At 37.9% G+C, this 19,866-nt stretch overlaps 1 protein-coding gene across 4 annotated transcripts in view; it reads left to right on the top strand.

Annotated features, from left to right (window-relative positions):
* The window catches only part of CADPS2 (calcium dependent secretion activator 2), a 538,020-nt gene that overhangs the window by 243,762 nt on the left and 274,392 nt on the right, over positions 1 to 19,866 (top strand). For all 4 annotated transcript variants that reach the window (XM_066262196.1, XM_066262195.1, XM_066262194.1 and 1 more), the window contains exon 7: positions 16,757 to 16,868. In XM_066262196.1, the coding sequence (XP_066118293.1) occupies positions 16,757 to 16,868 (112 nt within the window). The remainder of the gene's footprint in view (positions 1 to 16,756; positions 16,869 to 19,866) is intronic.

The following is a 19,866-nucleotide window of genomic DNA, read 5'->3' as shown; positions in this document are numbered from 1 at the left end:
ACCCTTTCTAGAATCTGAGGATATTTGTGGAATTCAGAAACTTCTATTGTCCCCAACTCCTTCAGTGCAGTTGGAAAGGCGTTTTTATTTTGTCCCAAGAAACTGTCTTTTAGAAAAGAAAATAAAGTCATGTAATTGGCAGGGACCCCAAGGGGACCATTGCCAGGAGAAATGAAACAGACCTGTGAGGATGCTCAGTCTGCCCTTCCTCCCTCATGGGGGGGGGGGGGGTGCCCTCCCCCACCCCCACTCGCCAGGCAGGAAACAGCTGGGAGCATCTGCTTTTAAATGTAAGCCCTGAAGACTAGGATGCCCTGCCCCTTCCAGGGCCTTCAAATTAAAACGTAAAGCAGAACATTTCCACACCCATATGTCTGGCCCCAGAGAATATTAACTTGTCTTTAAATTCTGACAAACGAGAGATTAACTCTCAGGTACAACAAAATATGTGCTAGTAGCTGATGGTCCCTCCAGCTCGCTAATAACAATTTGTTGCGCTGATTAGTGATAATTATAACCTAATACTGTAGTTTGAAACCCTGTGTTTTAAATGTTTATAGTATTTCTCATTTTTAAAAATAATGCATTCTATTACATTTGATAGGCTTTTATTTTTTCCAGTTTATACAACACATCGACCTTTTATTTTAAGTCAGAAAAAGGAAAAAACCAGGCTGCTTTTCTTACATAAGCTTCAGAGTTGAAGGTCTGAGAACAGTATGAACATATTCTGATGAATTTCTGTGGATGACTAATTGTTGGTTTCTGCAGTACAATTGTGCTCATTTATACATTTTTTAAAAATTTAAACCTCTTTCTAGGGATTTGTCTGTGATTACAGACTTTATGCTTTTTATTTACATTCATGCATCTTAGATGGCAACTACTTATCTTGTCTTCCTATATTTAAATCCTTAAAACTCTTGGTTTTCATCTTATAAAAAGTTACACATGTTTTTGTACTGTCTAGCCCAAGTAGAATTGTAATGCAAGGTGTGATACATAGTTCCGTTTAAAATTAGATACTTCAGGCTAATGTTTGTGAACTATCCTGCTAAAAAGGAAAGAAAGGAAGACACTGGGGAGATATTGGATCTTGTCTTTTCTGAAACCTGATCTTGTGCTAACATGCTCCTTAGACTTTCCCAGAGGAAAATAATACAAGCATAACATGATTTCTCTACTCCGGATATGGAGGTTTAATGGCATGAATACTTCATACATGAAATACAGACTTTATCCTGTTACTCTTGAAGCTTTTACCAATCTTTACAGCAACAGAATGGGAGCTGTCTCTTCCTGAGGAAAGGGAAACGTTGGAGATATAATAAGGGAGAGCCTGAAGGTGCAGCCATAGGACTTTCCTCTTATTATAGAAGTGGCCTAATTACCACTTGGTATTTGAGCCTAGAAACTGTCTCTAGGGTCTAATACTCTAGCCCTGCCTCTACCACTCAACTCATGTGTAGGCAAAGGTTAGATACTGGTTTTAATATTTTCCTTTCTTATTAAAAAAGAACAGTTTGACTTTTTCCTTATACATCTTCATGTGAAACTGTTTAGAACAATGCTGTGACATTTGTACGTGAAACAATTATTAGTGCATTATTTTCCATATGAGCAACTGTAAACCTACTTTTGCCCCAGCCTATAGTGATGTATATAGAATAATTTCTTTGGGTTTTGTTGAAAGAATAAAGTAGAATACTTTGATGTCTTAAATAACAAAGTCATTTGTTGGATAACAAAGTTCCAGGCCTCATGTCCAAGAAAATCATGCTATAATTTCATTCACTGGCATAGCTATATTGCCTAGGGTATATTATTAACCTCTATGTGATTCAATTTAGATATCACAAATTGAAATTTCAAATTCTTTAAAGTATCTCAGCAACAATAATGGCAATAAGCAACGCAATTTCTATAAACACTATTGATTACTCAACCTAAACTAATTTAAATATAAATATATACAGATTTTATTTAATTATATTCTCTCTGTGTGTCTCTCTCTATATATATTTTTTTGTTTGTTTGTTTGTTTGTTTTTTACACAGAGTCAGAGAGAGGGAAAAATAGGGACAGACAGACAGGAATGGAGAGAGATGAGAAGCATCAATCATCAGTTTTTCATTGTGACACCTTAATTGTTCATTGATTACTTTCTCATATGTGCCTTGACCGTGGGCGTTCAGCAGACTGAGTAACCTCTTGCTCGAGGCAGCAACCTTGGGTACAAGCTGGTGAGCTTTGCTCAAACCAGATGAGCCCGCGCTCAAGCTGGCAACCTCAGGGTCTCAAACCTGGGTCCTCTGCATCCCAGTCCGACGCTCTATCCACTGCGCCACCACCTGGTCAGCCTATACTCAATATATTTTAAAGGAAGTTTAAATCAGTTCTACAGATTATTAAAATTGAAGCAGAAGGATGTTTATAATAAAATTATAAAATTCTAACAAAACTTGGATATTTGCATTATAATCATTTGTAAAATTCAGACTTGATTATAACAGAAATTTATGGTAAATTGTATTTAATAGGAAAATTTCTTATGAATCAACCTTTTTAATTACATTAGGGGAATCTTTTACTTTTCAGAACAGTTTAAAATCTTGGGCTATCTTAAAATTCTGTCCTTTGTTTTTTGTTCTTAATATTAATGTAAAAACAATTGAATATACAAAAGGATATTTCTTTTGCAGCCTTTCTTTTTTTTAAAATTGATTTAATTTATTCTCTTTACATAGATACAAGTGTCCCACAGAATACATCCCCCCACCCCCATGTTCCCCTCAACATCCCCCATTGCCCCCACCCCCCAACACCCTCCCCCTTCCTTCCAGGATTTGCTTTCCTGCTCTCTATAACGCTGCGTTATGTGTATATAATTTCACCGATCTCTTTCCCTTCTCTGATCCCATCCTCTCATCCCCTTCCCTTCTGTTCGCTTTCCCTCTGGTCCCTTTGATAATACCTCTGCCCCTATTCTGTTCCTCAGTTCACATTTTTCATTAGATTCCTCAAATGAGTGAGGTCATATGATATTTTTCATTCTCTGCCTGGCTTATTTCACTTAGCATAGTAGTTTCCAGGTCCATTCATGTTGTCGTGAAAGGCAAGATTTCCTTCTTTTTCATGGCTGTGTAGTATTCCATTGTGTATATGTACCATTGCTTTTTAATCCACTCATCCACTGACAGACACTTGGGCTGTTTCCAGATCTTGGCTATTTTAAACAATGCTGCAATAAATATGGGGGTGCATTTCCCCTTTTGAATCAGTGTTTTGGTATTCTTAGGATATATTCCTAAAAATGGGTGGCTGGGTTAAAAGGCAGTTCCATTTTGATTTTTTGAGGGATCTCCATACTGTTTTCCACAGTGGCTGCACCAGTCTGCATTCCCACCAGCAGTGCAGGAGGGTTCCCATTTCTCCACATCCTCGCCAGCACTTATTCTGTGTTGTTTTGTTAATGTGCAGAATTCTGACTGGTGTGAGGTGGTATCTCATGGTTTTAATTTGCATTTCTCTAATAATTAGTGATGTTGAACATTTTTTCATCTGCCTATTGGCCATCTGTCTGTCCTCTTTGGAGAACTGTCTATTCATTTTTTTTGTGCATTTTTTCATTGGATTGTTTATCTTCCTGGTGTTGAGTTTTACAAATTCTTTATAAATTTTGGTTATTAACCGCTTTTCAGATGTATTGTCAAATATGTTCTCCCATTGTGTGGTTTGTCTTTTTATTTTGTTCATATTGTCTTTAGCTGTGCAAAAGCTTTTTAGTTTGATATAGTTTTATTGTTCATCCTGTCTTTTATTTTATTTGCCTGTGGAGATAAATCAGCAAATATATTGCTGTGAGAGATGTTGGACAGCTTACTGTCTATGTTTTCTTCTATGATGCTTATGGTTTCGAGACTTACATTTAAGTCTTTTATCCATTTTGAGTTTATTTTTGTGAATGGTGTAAGTTGGTGGTCTAGTTTCATTTTTTTGCAAGTAGCTGTCCAGTTTTCCCAACCCCATTTGTTAAAGAGACTGTCTTTACTCCATTTTATGCTCTTTCCTCCTTTATCAAATATCAATTGTTTATAAAGCTGTGGGTTTATTTCTGGGTTCTCTGTTCTGTTCCATTGATCTATATGCCTGTTCTTATGCCAGTACCAAGCTGTTTTGAGTACAATGGCCTTGTAGTATAACATGATATCAGGAAGTGTGATACCACCCACTTTATTCTTCTTTTTCAAGATTGTGAGGCTATTTGTGTTCTTTTTTGGTTTCATATAAATTTTGGGAATATTCTGTATTTTTTATGTATGTCATTGGTATTTTAATTGGTATTGCATTGAATTTATAAATTGCTTTGAGTAATACAGACATTTTATTGATGTTTATTCTTCCTATACATGAACACGGTATATGTTTCCACTTGTTTGTATCTTCCCTGATTTCTTTTATCAATGTTTTATAATTTTCCAAGTACACGTCTTTAACCTCCTTGGTTAAATTTACTTCTAGGTACTTTATTTTTTTGTTGTTGCAATAGTGAAGGGGATTGTTTTTTTAATTTCTCTTTCAGACAGTTCATTGTTGGTGTATAAAAATGCCTCTGATTTCTGAATATTAATTTTATATCCTTCCACCTTGCTGAATTCATTTATCAGGTCCAGTAGTTTTTTGTTTTGTTTTGTTTTGTTTTTCATTTTTCTGAAGCTGGAAACGGGGAGGCAGTCAGACTCCCACATGCGCCCAACCGGGATCCACCTGGCATGGCCACCAGGGGGCGATGCTCTGCCCATCTGGGGCATCGCTCTGTTGCATCCAGAGCCATTCTAGCACCTAAGGCAGAGGCCACAGAGCCATCCTCAGCGCCTGGGCCATCCCTGCTGAAATGGAGCCTCAGCTGTGGGAGGGGAAGAGAGAGACAGAGAGGAAGGAGAGAGGGAGGGGTGGAGAAGCAGATGGGCGCTTCTCCTGTGTGCCCTGGCCAGGAATTGAACCTGGGACTCGTGCACGCCAGGCTGACACTCCACCACTGAGCCAACCAGCCAGGGCCTCCAGTAGTTTTTTGACTGAGACTTTATTATTTTCTATGTATTTTGACTGAGACTTTATTATTTTCTATGTGTCATATCTTCAGCAAATAATGATAGTTTTACTTCTGCCTTCCCAATTTGGATGCCTTTTATTTCTTCTTGTTGTCTGATTGCTGTGACTAGGACTTCCAGATCTGAATGCTGAATAATAATGGGAAAAGGTCTTTTTCCTGATCTTAAGAGGATTGCTTTTAATTTTTGCCCATGGATTATGATGTTGGCTGTGGGTTTGTCATAGATGGCTTTTATCATATTGAGGTATATTTCCTGTATTCCCACTTTGCTGAGAGTTTTGATCATAAATGAGTGCTGGATTTTATCAAATGCTTTTTCTGCATCTGTTGATATTATCATGTGATTTTCTCCTTTCTTTTGTTTCTATGATGAATCACATTGATTGATTTGCAAATATTGTACCAGCCTTGCCTCCTTAGAATAAATCCCACTTAATCATGATGTATGATTTTTATCATGTATTGCTGGATCCGGTTTGCTAATATTTTGTTGGGAATTTTAGCATCTAAATTTATCAGGGATATTACCCTATAATTTTCTTTCATTATATTGTCTTTGCCCAGTTTTTGAATGAGAATTATGCTCGCCTCACAAAAGGAACTTGGGAGTTGTCCCTCCTCTTGAATTTTTTGAAATAGCTTAAGCAGAATAGGAGTTACTTCTTTGAATATTTGGTAGATTCACATGTGAAGCCATCTGGCCCAGGGCTTTTGTTTTTTGGGAGTATTTTTATAACTGTTTCAATCTCGTTTGTTGTAATCGGACTGTTTAGGTTTTCTGAATCTTCCAGATTGATTTTTGAAAGATTATATGTTTCAAGGAATTTGTCCATTTCACCTAGGTTGTCTAATTATTTGGCATACAGTTCTTCATAGTATTTTCTTACAATCCTTTGTATTTCTGTTGTGTCAGTTTTTACTTCTTAACTCTCATTTCTAATTTTATTTATTTGAGGTCTCTCTTTTTCTTGGTGAGTCTGGCTAAAGGTTCATCAATCTTGTTTACCTTTTCAAAGAACCAGCTCTTGGTTTCATTGATCTTCTGTGCTGTTTTTTTAGCCTCTATGTCATTTATCTCTTCTCTGATCTTTATTATTTCCTTACTGCTACTTCCTCTGGGCTTTACTTGCTGTTCTTTTTTTAGTTCTTTTAGATGCTTGGTTAACTTGTTTATTTGAGCTTTTTTTTTTTTTTTTTTTTTTTTTTTTGCTTCTTAAGGTATGCCTGTAATGCTATGAACTTCCCTCTCAGGACTGCTTTTGCTGTGTCCCATAAATTTTGAGTTGTATTTTCATTTGTTTCAAGTGAATTTTTAATTTTTTTTCTTGATCTCATTGTTAACCCATTATTTAATAACATGCTATTTAGTCTCCAAGTGTTTGAATGTTTTTCAGGTTTTCTATTGTAGTTGATTTTTAGTTTCATGCCATTGTGATCAGAGACGATGGTTGATATTTTAGTGTTCTTAAATTTATTGAGACTCATTTTGTTTTATAACATGTGGTCTATCCTAGAGAATGTGCCATGAGCACTTGAAAAGAATGTATATTCTGCTGCTTTAGGGTGAAAGGTTCTGAAGATATCTATTAAATCCAGTTGATCTAGTGTGTCCTTTAAGACTGCTGTTTCTTTGTTAATTCTTTTCTTGAGGATCTATCAATTGATGTTAGTAGAGTATTGAAATCCCCTACTTATTAGAGTATTGCTGTTGATCTCGCCCTTTATGACCATCAAAAACTGCTCTGTGTATTTAGGTGCTCCTATATTAGGCACATAGATATTTATAATGGATATATCTTCCTGTTGGATTTCTCCCTTTATCATTATGTAGTGACCTTCTTTATCTATAACTATAGTCTTTGTTTTTAAGTCCAATTTGTCTGATACAAGTGTTGCTACCCCAGTTTTTTTTTCATTTCCATTTGCATGAAATAATTTTTTCCATCCCTTTCAGTCTATGTATCTTCTGTTTTGAGGTGTTCTTTTGTAGACAGCATATGTATGGATCCTGTTTTCTTATCCACGCAGCTTCCCATGTCTTTTGATTGGAACATTTAATCTATTTACAGTTAAGGGTATTATTGATATGTAGGTGTCTGTTGCCATTTTATTCTTTAAATCTAAGTTTCTCTTATACTAGATATTTCTCCTCTTTGTTCTGTTTACAACAGGCCCCTTAACATTTCTTGCAGCATTGGTTTGGTTGTAATGAATTCCTTGAATTCTTTTTTTTGTCTGAGAAACTTTTTATTTCTCCTTCAATTTTGCATGATAGCCTTGCTGGATAAAAAAGTCTTGGTTGTAGGCTCTTGTTTTGCATTACTTTGAGTATTTCTTGTCATTCCCTCTGGCCTCAAGTGTTTCTGTTGAAAAGTCGGATGTCATCCTTATGGAGGCTCCTCTGTAGGTGATTGTCTGCTTTTCTCTTGCAGCTTTTAGTATTCTTGCTTTATTTCTTAGCTTTGGTATTTTAATTATGATGTGTCTTGGTTTAGGTCTCTGGGTTCGTCTTTAATGGGACTCTCTGTGCTTCTTGAACTTGTGTGACGTTTTCCTTCATCAATTTAGGGAAGTTTTCAGCTATGATTTCATCAATCAGATTGTCTATTGCTTGTTCTTTCTCTTCTCCTTCAGGAACCCTATGAAATGGATGTTGTTTCTCTTTATGTTGTCACAGAGCTCTCTTAGAGTTTCTTGAGACTTTTTGATCCTCTTTTCTTTTTGCTGTTCTGCTTCCATGCTTTCATTTATCTTGTCCTCTAAATCGTTGATTCAATCCTCTGCTTCATCCAGCCTGCTGTAAATTCCTTGTAGTGTTGTCTTCATTTCTGAAATTGTGTTTGTCATTTCTGTCTGATTATTTTTTATGATTTTAATGTCCTTTTTGGTGCTTGCTATCTCTTTGTTTAGATGCTTATTATGTCCATCTATTGTTGCTCTAAGATCCTTGAGCACCCTAACAATCATTATTCTAAACTCTGCATCTGGTATCTTGGTTATTTCTATCTCATTCAGTTCCTTTTCTGGAGATTCCTCTTGTTAATTCATTTTCATTGCATTTCTCTGTCTTCCCATTTTGTCTCTGTATAGACTGTTTCTTTGGATGTGCTGTTTGTGTAGCTAGCTGAGTATAGGGTTGGTGTTTTCTGCCTCCAGCTTTCAGTTGTGTTGTTTCAAGATCTTCTTGGTTGGCCTCAGCTGTTGTTTGTAATTCACTGTGGGCTACTTGTCTGCTGCTACTGCTCTTTTTGCTATTTGTTAGTGTTTTCTATGCCTTAGCTGGGTCAGGTGTGAGCAGCTCTTCTTTAAGATAGCACTCTAACTAGGGTTGTTGGTCCTGAGCTGATGCTCTCTGTATCTGGCCACTGGATGTATCAGACCTGGACCTCCCTGGCTGGAACCTGGTGCAGACCAGTGGGTGTCACTGCTTATAACTGGCCCTTAGCAACCTTCTTGGAGCTACAGGTGATCCAGAATTTGTGGCTACCTCTGCTGAGCCCAGCTGCCCTTATAAATATCAGCTGCTCTCCTAGGCAGCAGCACTGCTGGGCACGCAGGATGCCTCTCTGGGCTCCGCTTCTTTCCACCACCATGCGGGCTGCCTTGCCAGTTTTCTCCCCCTGCCACAGTGTGGGCTGAGTGCTGTGGCCGCTGCCACAGCTGGGCCCTCCTGCCCCTCAGAGGGTACTCAGCAGTTTGGGGAGGCAGTGTAGCCCAGACTTCAGCACTCAAAACTTGTGTCCTTGATGCACCCCCTTCTTCTAAGCATCTCTTTGCACTGACTGGAGCAGGAGAGCCTCTGGTGGGCAGGGTAATTGCTTTCCTTTGCTAGTATTGGTTCTCCCAGGAAAAAATGGCCACTTTAGGTTTGGGGAGTGACCCTGTACAGGGTCAGGGTGGCTCTCCCCCACAGTCTCTCCCTGTGCCCCTGAGACTACACTCTCCTCTAGCAACTCCAGTTCTCTCAGTGCTCCCCACTCCCGGAGCCCCGGGTAAGTGACTGTGAATGAGGTTTTCTGTGTGATCCCTTTAAGACAAAGCCTAGGTCTGAGAGTTCTCTCTCCCTTTCACAAACAGTAACCTGGCTCTTTTTTCAGCTGAATACTGTCCGTACTCATCTTCTAGTCTCTGGGGATCCAGGCTGAGGTTCCAGTCCTGTGACTGAGAACCCAAAACTCTCCGGGAGACCCACTCTGCCGTGAGAGACTCTCCAGGCCGCCTCTCGCTACTGGGAGTGGGGCAGCCCTTTCCGCATCTTTCCCCTTCCTACCAGTCTCAGTGTGGTTTCTTTGGTGATGCTTCGTTATAGATTCCTCTTAGTTTAGTCCAAAGTTGGTTTTTCAAGATGATTGTTCCCAAGTTAAGTTGTAATCCACTTTGGTTCTGGAAGGTGGGAGTTGTAACGTCTGCCTACTCTTTCGCCATTTTCTCTTCCCTCTTTTTCAGCCTTTCTTATACTAGTTAAAATGGAAAACAACCTCCAGACCCATCGTAGAGGAGGGGAAGACTAAATAAATTATGGTCCAGGCATGCAGTCTTAAAGAGAATTGTGTAAATCTAAATCTATGTACTGATACACACAGATGATCGATACATAGTGTTATATAAAAACATGTTATAGAACTACCTGAATGTCCCATTTACTTAAAAGAAAGAATAAATCTGCATTTGGGTGCACACTGACAAGGAGATACACACATACACACGTACACATACATACACACATACATATAGGGGCCTGTATTGGAAGATACCAATTCATACCATCATGAAATTTCATGGTCACCCTTCACAAGCTCATTCATTGTCATAGCTTCTACTACCATCTCTGTGTTAATACCTCTCAATTCTGTATCTTTGTAGCCTTTTAGCAAAAGTTCTAGTCCTGAATTTTCAGCATCCTATTGAAATCAGTCGAATTTTTCAAATAAGTCCCTTCACCTCTTATAGTTTTGACTATAGTAAATGATGTGTCACCAACTACCTGCATTCTCATGCAAATGGAGTATTCTTCATCATTTCTTTAATCTTTGGCTTACATTTATCAGAACTGGATAAAACTGATACATTTAGGCCCTAGGAAATTACTTAGAAATCTTAAACTTTTTAAGTATCAAAAGCTGCTCTTCTGCCTGACCAGGCGGTGGTGCAGTGGATAGAGTGTCGGACTGGGATGCAGAGGACCCGGGTTCAAGACCCCGAGGTCACCAGCTTGAGCTCATCTGGTTTGAGCAAAAGCCCACCAGCTTGAACCCAAGGTTGCTGGCTCCAGCAAGGGGTTACTTGGTCTGCTGAAGGCCCGCAGTCAAGGCACATATGAGAAAGCAATCAATGAACAACTAAGGTGTTGCAACGCGCAATGAAAAACTAATGATTGATGCTTCTCATCTCTCTCTGTTCCTGTCTCTCTGTCCCTGTCTATCCCTCTCTCTGACTTGCTCTCTGTCTCTGTAAAAAATAAATAAATTAAAAAAAAAAACTGCTCTTCCAAGAGTGTCTTCTACCGAAACAAAAAACTTTCCAGAAATGGTTGTCTTAATTGTTCATATCAGTCAGAAATCCTTTATTTAAAAACATTGGTAACAGTGGTTAACATTGTTTTTAATATGCCTTTTATTTTTTCGTTTTTATTTTTATAATTAATAAGCAGGGTCTTAGTAATTCTTTTTAAACTTAATTCCCAATTTCAAATTATTCAGTTTAAAAACCCATAGCCCTGTACATTCATAATAGTGAGGTCTTGTAGTTACTTGGTATATTTTACAAATCCTGTTACCGTACTTGTTTTACATATGCATTTGTTTCAGACTGGTTTCAGAGTATTAATGGCCACCATGAGCAGGACAGCAACTGACAGTAGACCAACAGATCCAGAGAAGGGATACAGCTTTCTTTACATAACTAAAGCATATTAAAGCTCATCTGCATCAAGGTAGCTGCACAAGCAGGGACCCAGCTATGTGTCCTCAGTTGGCCAGGAAGGGTTCCCTGGCATCCATGCTCAAGAAGGCACACAGCTGCAGATGATACATGGCAATGTCAGGCCTCTCTGATTAACTAATTGCGTCCCATCGCGAGCATCTTTTTCCCTTTTGGTCCCTGTTAAAGAACTGTAAAGGGTGCCCAACCATCTACTTTGCCAGCAAACACAAGTAATTGAAAAAAACCTCAAAACAATACTGTTTATTTAGAGTTGTGTGACTCCAACTCATTTTCTTGGGCAAATTCTTTATTGGACAGCAAAAGAGACCTCAAACCTATTTGAAATCAATTGCAGAAAACGGGGAGATTTTTTTTACTTTCTCAAGAGAATAGCTATATCAGTGCTACCAAATATCTGGTGCTTGGCGATTTAAGTTATGAACCAAAGCTTTTATTGAGGTAAATATTTTGGATAAATATTATATTGTGTTAATCTTTAAAATGTCTAAATTATGAAAATAAGTTGTCTGTAGTTGGATTGTTTGTAAAAATGATGTATTTGGAATGATATGCCATTGTTATTTGATTATTGTAATAGCTCCTTCTCTGTCATGAAATTAATGGTAATTTGGTGAGGAACATCATTCATAAAAGGAATCACTAGATTGCAAATAAGGCAAAACTATCAAAAGGAAAAAAGAAGAGAGCTTGTAACTTCCTTGTATACCAGCAGTAGTCAGACAGTGTAAAGGACACAGGTTACTTAGCATCCCAAAATATAAACTATGAAATTAATTTGACACAGAATGTGTAGGACCTACCTAGAAGAAGAAAAAAGTTTAAGTCTTAACCAAGGAATGTTAGGACAGATTTTAATAAATGGAAGGATCTTCTTTTTCTGGAATAGAATTATAGTAAGTCAAAATATCTGTTTCCTTTCTGTTCTAACTGGCATTATCATATCTAATAATGCTACAAGAATCTAAACAGGATAACACAGCTCAGTAGAATAAGTCTATAAGGCAGAAAATTCAAAACCAAATTTAAGTTTACATAATATAAACACATTTGACTTATAAACCAAGTAAGATTTGGATAGGTGAAGAGTTAAATGAAACTGCCATTTAATAGCATTATTAAATTTCAGACAACTAGAAGATTTAAACTAAGGGAATGCATAAGCAATCAGGTTAATGTTCATACAATTTTGGTGAAGGAGAGACTCTTTATGTTGTTAAAATCAGAAACTATAAATCAAATTGATAGAACTGGGCCACCTAATATTTTTAAACTATACATTTTAAAAAGCCACAAACAAGAGTTAAAAAGAAAATAACCAGGTGTGACAGTATTTGTTATGTGTATCAGAAACAGTAAGTGTCTTTACCATATAAAGAGTTCTATAAAACCATCTATTAAAATAATGTCTTCTAATAAATTGATGATGGTAATAAAAAAGCAAGTCATAAGAGAAATTCAGGTGACTAATAAAAAAAGTGCTCCATCTAAGAAGTCATTAACAGATGCAGTTTAGAACCCCGTTCAGTTCTTTGTGCTTTGATTTATTATGTATATTTATAGACTTACATGTCTGTCTTTCCTACCAGTCTGAGCGCATTTAGCATAGCATCCGTCATCTTGAGTTTTTTCAGTGCCCACCCTGTCCCAGTGCCAGACACACATTGGATGCATAAAAGGACATAGAGATGGATGAAATAACTTCTGACATTTCATACACCTTCTTTAATTCTCCAGTGCTGGTCATAGACAAGGAATGTGGGCTGAGTCTGTTTTTTCTGCTTTTACCTTCTGAAGGCAGGGATGTACAGTACTATATATTCACAAGGGGGATATTGACGGATTTGAATGGAGGGGGCAATGGTGAGAGAGAGTAAATGCTATCAGGAACCAAAAAGAATGCAAGGCCTGGTGGGAGGAAGATATGTTGCTGTATAGAATGATAAAATTATTATCTATAATCCTGTATTACAGTATAAGTTCCAAAAGGATAGAGACTGGTTGCTGACACTAGAATAATGACAGGCACATAACAAAGAAATGGCTTTTTTTAAAGAGTAAAAGGCCACATTCAGCTTTGTGCCCTCTCCATTCTTTTTTTATTTTACATCATATATGCTTTTACATCATCTGCAAAACCATCATAATAAGAAGCAGCAAATAATCCATGGTATGTCACATAATGTACATAATCATTCCCCTAATATCAGTCGCTTGTTTTTGCTGTTATACATAATGCTGCAGTTAATACGTTCCTGCTTACCATCTTTTCCAATAGGACTCATGATTATTCAGTTAGGATAAATCTCTAGAAACAGTCTTCCTGGATGAGTAGACCTGAACGTGTATTTTGACTTCTGATACAAATTTCCAGTCTGCTTTATGTAAGAGCAGCTGCAGAATTAACATCAGTTATTTCAGCTGATAGATGAACTACCCTGTGTTTCGATAGCTAGGAAGTCCCGCTGTCCTCGTAAAGGTGCTTTGTAGATATTTTATTCATTTGAAGATTTACACTGGAAATCTGACTCCTCATATAAAAAATGCACTCATAGAAGTAGAAAAAGGCAATGCATTTTGAGTCAAAGAAAATTGACAGCCAAGGGTAAATGTGTTCTTTCATCACATAACATAGAGGAAAGAGTAGGAAGATAATAACTGGTATTAATTCCTGAAAGTGTTTAAACATGCCAATTAAGTAGGAATCAAGGAAATACCATGGTGAATATTGAAGATGTTATCTTCTTCCTTCTTTCCCCTGTCTTTTTTGAGGGATAGAGGAAGAAGGGCTTTGGTTTTTAATTCATTTAGTGTAGATTTCATAAGCATTTTCTAATTGTACGTATCTTTTTAATTTTTATTTTTCACAGGAGAAACTGCCAAGGGGATGTCTGTTTGTGTTTGTAGTATTAAGGACCACCATATTTATATTTATGCACCCCTTTAAAACTGCACATTTTGTTTAATGTCAGTAAGGGCTTAGTCTGTTACAACTGCTAGGACCTGTCAGTGTCCTTGTGCCTTGATTTCTCCCCACCTGAAAGCATGTTATTCCAGCCCTTTTCACAGGAGCTGGTATGTTAGCATAGCAGATGTTATAGGTAGAGGTATTCTTGCGGCTTACACTGGGTCCTGTGATAGTCAGCGGTTTCCTGCCTTCATTGGTGTACTGGTTTGGGGAGTGGATGTCCTGGATTCCCTTCCAAGTTCTAGATTACTAATGGCTTTCTGTAAATTTTAGCTAACTCTGTTTTCCCATAAATCGCTGCCTATATGTGGAATAGGTTGATTAGATTATTTGTGTGGCTTCTCTAAGCTGGTCTGTACTTAATAGTACATGACTCTAATTTAACCCTTCCCAGCATAGTGTTAGTTCTCTAATTTTACACAGATCCAATCACTGACAAACAATCATGCCCTGGGACTGGAAGAGATAAACAGGTCATACTTAAAGAGCATGGTTACTGTGGAACATTTTTACATCACCAAATAGACACTAAAATCTGAGAAAATATGAAGGAAAAGTGACAAAATCTCGCTCCTGGTGGGAGATTATAGTACTTCTACCTTGCCGTATAAAGAATACCAAAAAAATCAATGAGGAAAAGACAGATAGCACAAACTTAAGTGGCCCACAGCTGATACTAAAAAATTTTGTCAGCACAGTTAACAAGCTTGACCTTATGGCCACCGTGTGTGTGTGTGTGTGTGTGTGTGTGTGTGTATATATATATAAAACATTGTACTCATAATGGAGAATAAATTTTTACCCTTCAGGTATTCACAGAAAAGCTACATACACACACATACATACATACATATGCTATATATATATTATATATACATGTAATATTTATAAAACGCAATTAGAAGTAAATGTTTCCATGTGTTCATTTTCCCAATTTAACTACATGATACCAAACAGATAAGGATGTATCATAGGACTCTATTCCAGCATTGTCACCCAGATTGCCTGACTGTATTCAAGGCTTAAGCTGCTACACACTAAATTGAGAATTTTTCTCTGCTCCCTCATTTTGTTCATGCATCTGTTTTTAATTTTTACTCCTATTTTAGCTCTACTTTATAGCAGACCATCTTAATTCTATAAGTGGCAAAAGATTCTTTGTGAACTCCCTTCTAGAAGTTCAAAATAGAAATTAAGCTGCTTTTCTATCCTAATTGAATCGCTCTTCCCTCTGGCATGTGACTCTAATTTAAAAAGATCAAACTGTATCTGGTTGCCAGTTTCTTCGGTTATTGAAGTGGCCTCGGGTTTACTCTACACACACGGGATGTAACTGCTGTGTGGGAGAGGAAGTCATCATGATTATTTGTTTAATTCTTATTATACTTGCTTTTCTTCAATTCTCTGTTTCCAAAGTTTTCTGAATAAGGTTTATTAAAATAAATATAGATAGATAGTTCCATGAAAATACTAATTTATATGTTTTTTAAAAAATTGTATAAATGACATAACGAATTGGTATTTTAAGTTGGTGATTTAACAGAAACTTTTACTTTGTTAAATCTTAATTTTTTTTCTTTCATGTCTGTTTTCTCCATGGCATTGTCTTCATGTTGTACTGACTCTCATGCATAAGATTTTTTAATATCATCTGTATGCCAGTTAAGTTTATAAATATACTAGAATGCATTGGTGTGTGGTAACGATGAGATGCTATTAATTAAAAGAGAATCCAAAGAAGCATGTTATTTTGTGATGATGATTTGAAAACCCAGATGTTGGCAGACTTGTCCCATTCTTAGCAGAATATATGGGAAATTAACAGAAAAGCACTCATTTTTATGATACTTATTTCTTTCCTTTTGATTGGAGCTTCAAAAAATTTATGTAAAGTAATAGACTTGAGATAATTAACTTCAGTTTTTAAAAAATAAATAAAATATTTAGTTAAGCCTTTTTACAAAGAGATGGGGTAAAATCCTCAGATGCAAAAAAATAGTTTTCTGGGAAATTACCTCTCATGTAAACAAACCCTTAGCAATTTTCCCTAGCCATCCATAAAAATGGGATTGTATTTGTATTTGATTTAAACAAATAGTAGATTTTAATAGTTGTGCCTGTAATGCTTTACCTCAAATTCTTATCACATGACCCTGGCCTGTGGCTCAGTGGATAGAGCATTGGCCTGGCGTATGGATGTCCCGGGTTTCATTCTCTGTCAGGGCACGTAGGAGAAGCAACCATCTGCTTCTCTCCCTTTCCCTTTCCCCCTTTCTCCCTGAAGTCCATGGTTCAGATGTGGTCCCAGGCACTGAAAATAGCTTAGCTGGTCCGAACATGGTCAGTCTCAGGCATTAAAAATAGCTTGGTACTCTAGCATCATCCCCAGATGTGGTTGTCAGTTGAATCCCAGTCAGGGAGCATGCAGGAGTCTGCCTCACTATCTCCCTCCTCTCACCTAAGAGGGAAATAATTCTTATCACTCACTTGTTTTGTATTGCAGTGTGCTAATTTTTGGAACAGCTGAATAATTATTATAAGCTGTAAAGCCTGTTGCTATTTTCCTTCTTGATGGAGCCATCTGTCAGAAACAAAAGCAAAGATAAAAATCTCATCGAGCCACAAGAGTGTCTGTATGGCTTCATATGTCTCCTGAGGAGACACTTTTATCTGGGAAAAAAAAAACACAAAAATAATGCTGCATTTCAAAGGATATTTACATTCTGTCTTTGCAGATGGGGAACGCAAGGAGATTTCACCACTACCCACCCGCGGCCCGTGGTCAAGGTGAAACTCTTCACGGAGAGCACTGGAGTCCTGGCCCTAGAAGATAAAGAACTAGGCAGGGTGAGTGCCATCTGCTCTGGGTGTCTGAGGTCAGATGAGTCTAACATCTTTAATTCAGGTCAAGTGGGCTAGTATGCAGTATTTGAACTTTATGTTAATAAATTACAGAAAGGAATTAATTTGTGATTCCTCACGAGCCCAATGAACTCTGGTTCATTGCAAATTTTCGACATTAACATGGTATCATGATGGGTTTCGGGTGTGTCAGGTACATCGAAGTGCCTACTCGCAGACTCAGTCATTCCTCTCCCACACGTGCTCCACGTGCCAACCTGAATTTCATGGTAAAATGTAATTCCTTTTTTTTTTCATATAGATTTTATTTATAGTGTGTCCATAAAGCCATGGTGTACTTTTGACCGGTCACAGGAAAGCAATAAAAGACAATAGAAATGTGAAATCTGCACCAAATAAAAGGAAAACTCTCCCAGTTTCATACCTATTCAGTGCAGTTCGATGTGGGCTCACGCACAGATTTTTTAGGGCTCCTTAGGTAGCTATCCCGTATAGCCTCTACAGACTCGTCACTGACTGATGGCCTACCAGAACGGGGTTTCTCCACCAAACTGCCGGTTTCCTTCAACTGCTTATCCCACCCAGTAATGTTATTCCTATGTGGTGGCGCTTCGTTATAAATGCACCGATATTCATGTTGTACTTTGGTCACAGATTCGAATTTAGCGAGCCACAGAACACACTGAACTTTCCTCTGTACCATCCACATCTTGACTGGCATGGCCGTGGGCTGCTCCACTGTATACACGGTGTTACGTCATCATCTGCGCATGCGCACATGCTGCCACATCATCCTACAGAAACTGGGAGGGTTTTCCTTTTATTTGGTGCAGATTTCACATTTCTATCGTCTTTTATTTCTTTCCTGTGACTGGTCAAAAGTGCACCATGACTTTACAGACACACTGTATTGATTTTAGAGAGTGAGGAAAGAGAGAGAGAGGCAGGGGGAGGCACGGGAAAAAGGTAAGTCTTATTAAGACATTTCTGCCCATGGGTTAAAAGCATCATTTTTAAATTTGAAATCTTCTTCTTTTTATGATTATCATGATTAGACTCATTACAGACCTCTCTGAAATGTATTTATCTCTCCCATTTTCCCTGTAAGAAGGTCTTTGTCACCCATCTTTTAACATTAAATTATTGTTTTTTTCTTATAGTCACCTCCCATTTTCTAGAATGTACTTACCCTCTAATTCTCATATATCCTCATTTTACTCAGCTTCTTCTGGCAGTGAAAGCCTTGAAATTAGGGTAGATTTGTGATCTTATCACCTTTCTCTGTGAAAAAGGACCTGCAGCCTGTTCACAAAGTTGTGTTCCGGTGAGTAGGCTGCGAGGTCATCATCTGTAATGTGAACCTGCCTTACACAGTCGCAAGACCGCATTCACAGATATTTTCCCTGGAATGACACCCTCGCAAATCTTACTTGAAATTTCTGGTGATGATGGACAGCTTGTGTGATGCTAGGATTATTATGTATACTGTTCCCCCCCCCTCAAAAAAAGCTAGTATTTCTATTCATTTCAAATCCTCCTCCTCTTCTTTGTCTTTTGCACCACTGCACTGTCTCCACTGCTAGACATTTTATGAATCTGACCCCACAGTCCAGAGGTCATGAGTCTGCACTCACCTTCAAGGTTCCTCTTTTGTCTTCTTGGTGCATGTAAGAGAGCTACGCCGTACCGCTGGTTCTCCCATGTGCTTGTATATTCTGCATTTATCCATTCAACAGAAGTGTCCGGGTAGCATACATAATCTAACAGAAGAGTCCTGGAGATTGCACACGGTCTGATGGATTTACGAATCAAGGTTTTTCACTTGAACTATTATTATATTAATTTTACTTTATTTCACTTTGTAACATTTTCATTGTCTAACAGCAAGTATTTTAAGTCTTACTGCTAGAATGTAATTCTCGAGTTACTTTTACTTCATTTCTCAGCTGGCTAAATATATGTTTAAGCTTCCCCTCCTTTTTTAAATTCAGTGAGAGGAGAGGAGGCAGAGATAGACTCCTGCATACACCGCTACCAGGATCCACCAGCAAGCCCACTAGGGGGCAATGCTTTGTCCATCAGGGGCTTGCTCTGTTGCTCAGCAACCGAGCTCTTCCCAGTGCCTGAGGCAGAGGCCATGGAGCATCCTCAGCACCTAGGGCCAACTTGCTCCAATTGAGCCATGACTGCAAAAGGGGAAGAGAGAGACAGAGAAAGAAAGAAGCAAGAGGGGAGGGGTGAAGAAGCAGATGAGCACTTCTCCTGTGTGCCCTGACCAGGAATTGAACCCAGGACATCCACACACTGGGCTGATGCTCTACCACTGAGCCAACCAGCCAGGGGCACCATTTTTAAATTATGGACCTAAGTGGCATATTTTCCAATCATTTGGTATTCTGAGAAAGGTCTTATGCTCCCTTGCTTTCTTCATATAAGAAATACAACTTTTCTGTCTATACAAGAGCTTCTCAACATCAGCACTACTGGTATTTTGAGCAAGATAATTTTTTGTTTTTGGGTGCATACCTGTGCATTTCATGGTATTAGCAGCATCTTACTCAATGGATGCTAGTAGTTCCCCCCCCCACCCTTAAGACAATCAATAATGACTCCAAATGTTGCCAGATATACCCTGAAAGGTATGCAAAAACCACCCATACTTTATAACCATTGATCTAAAACTAATGACCTTAGTAGGTTCCATGACTATAAATATCATTTGTGTGTTAATGACTTCCAGTTTTTGATTTTTATTTCTTGGTGCTTCAGATTTATAGGTCCAGCCTGCATATTTGGCATCTCTAATTGTGTATTAACCAATATATCAAACAATATTTTTGAAATAGAACTTATGATTAGCATCCCCACAGGTCTTCCATAAAGGCCGTTCTCAAGCCAATGACCTTGACATTCCTTTTGATTCTCTCTCCTTAATCCTAATACCCAAACTATTTACAAGTTCTGTCAGCCTTTTTTTAAAGTT

This window comes from Saccopteryx bilineata, chromosome 2, assembly GCF_036850765.1.
Source record: "Saccopteryx bilineata isolate mSacBil1 chromosome 2, mSacBil1_pri_phased_curated, whole genome shotgun sequence".
In the NCBI taxonomy this organism is placed as follows: domain Eukaryota; kingdom Metazoa; phylum Chordata; class Mammalia; order Chiroptera; family Emballonuridae; genus Saccopteryx; species Saccopteryx bilineata.
This window is presented reverse-complemented; position numbering and strand designations above follow the sequence as displayed.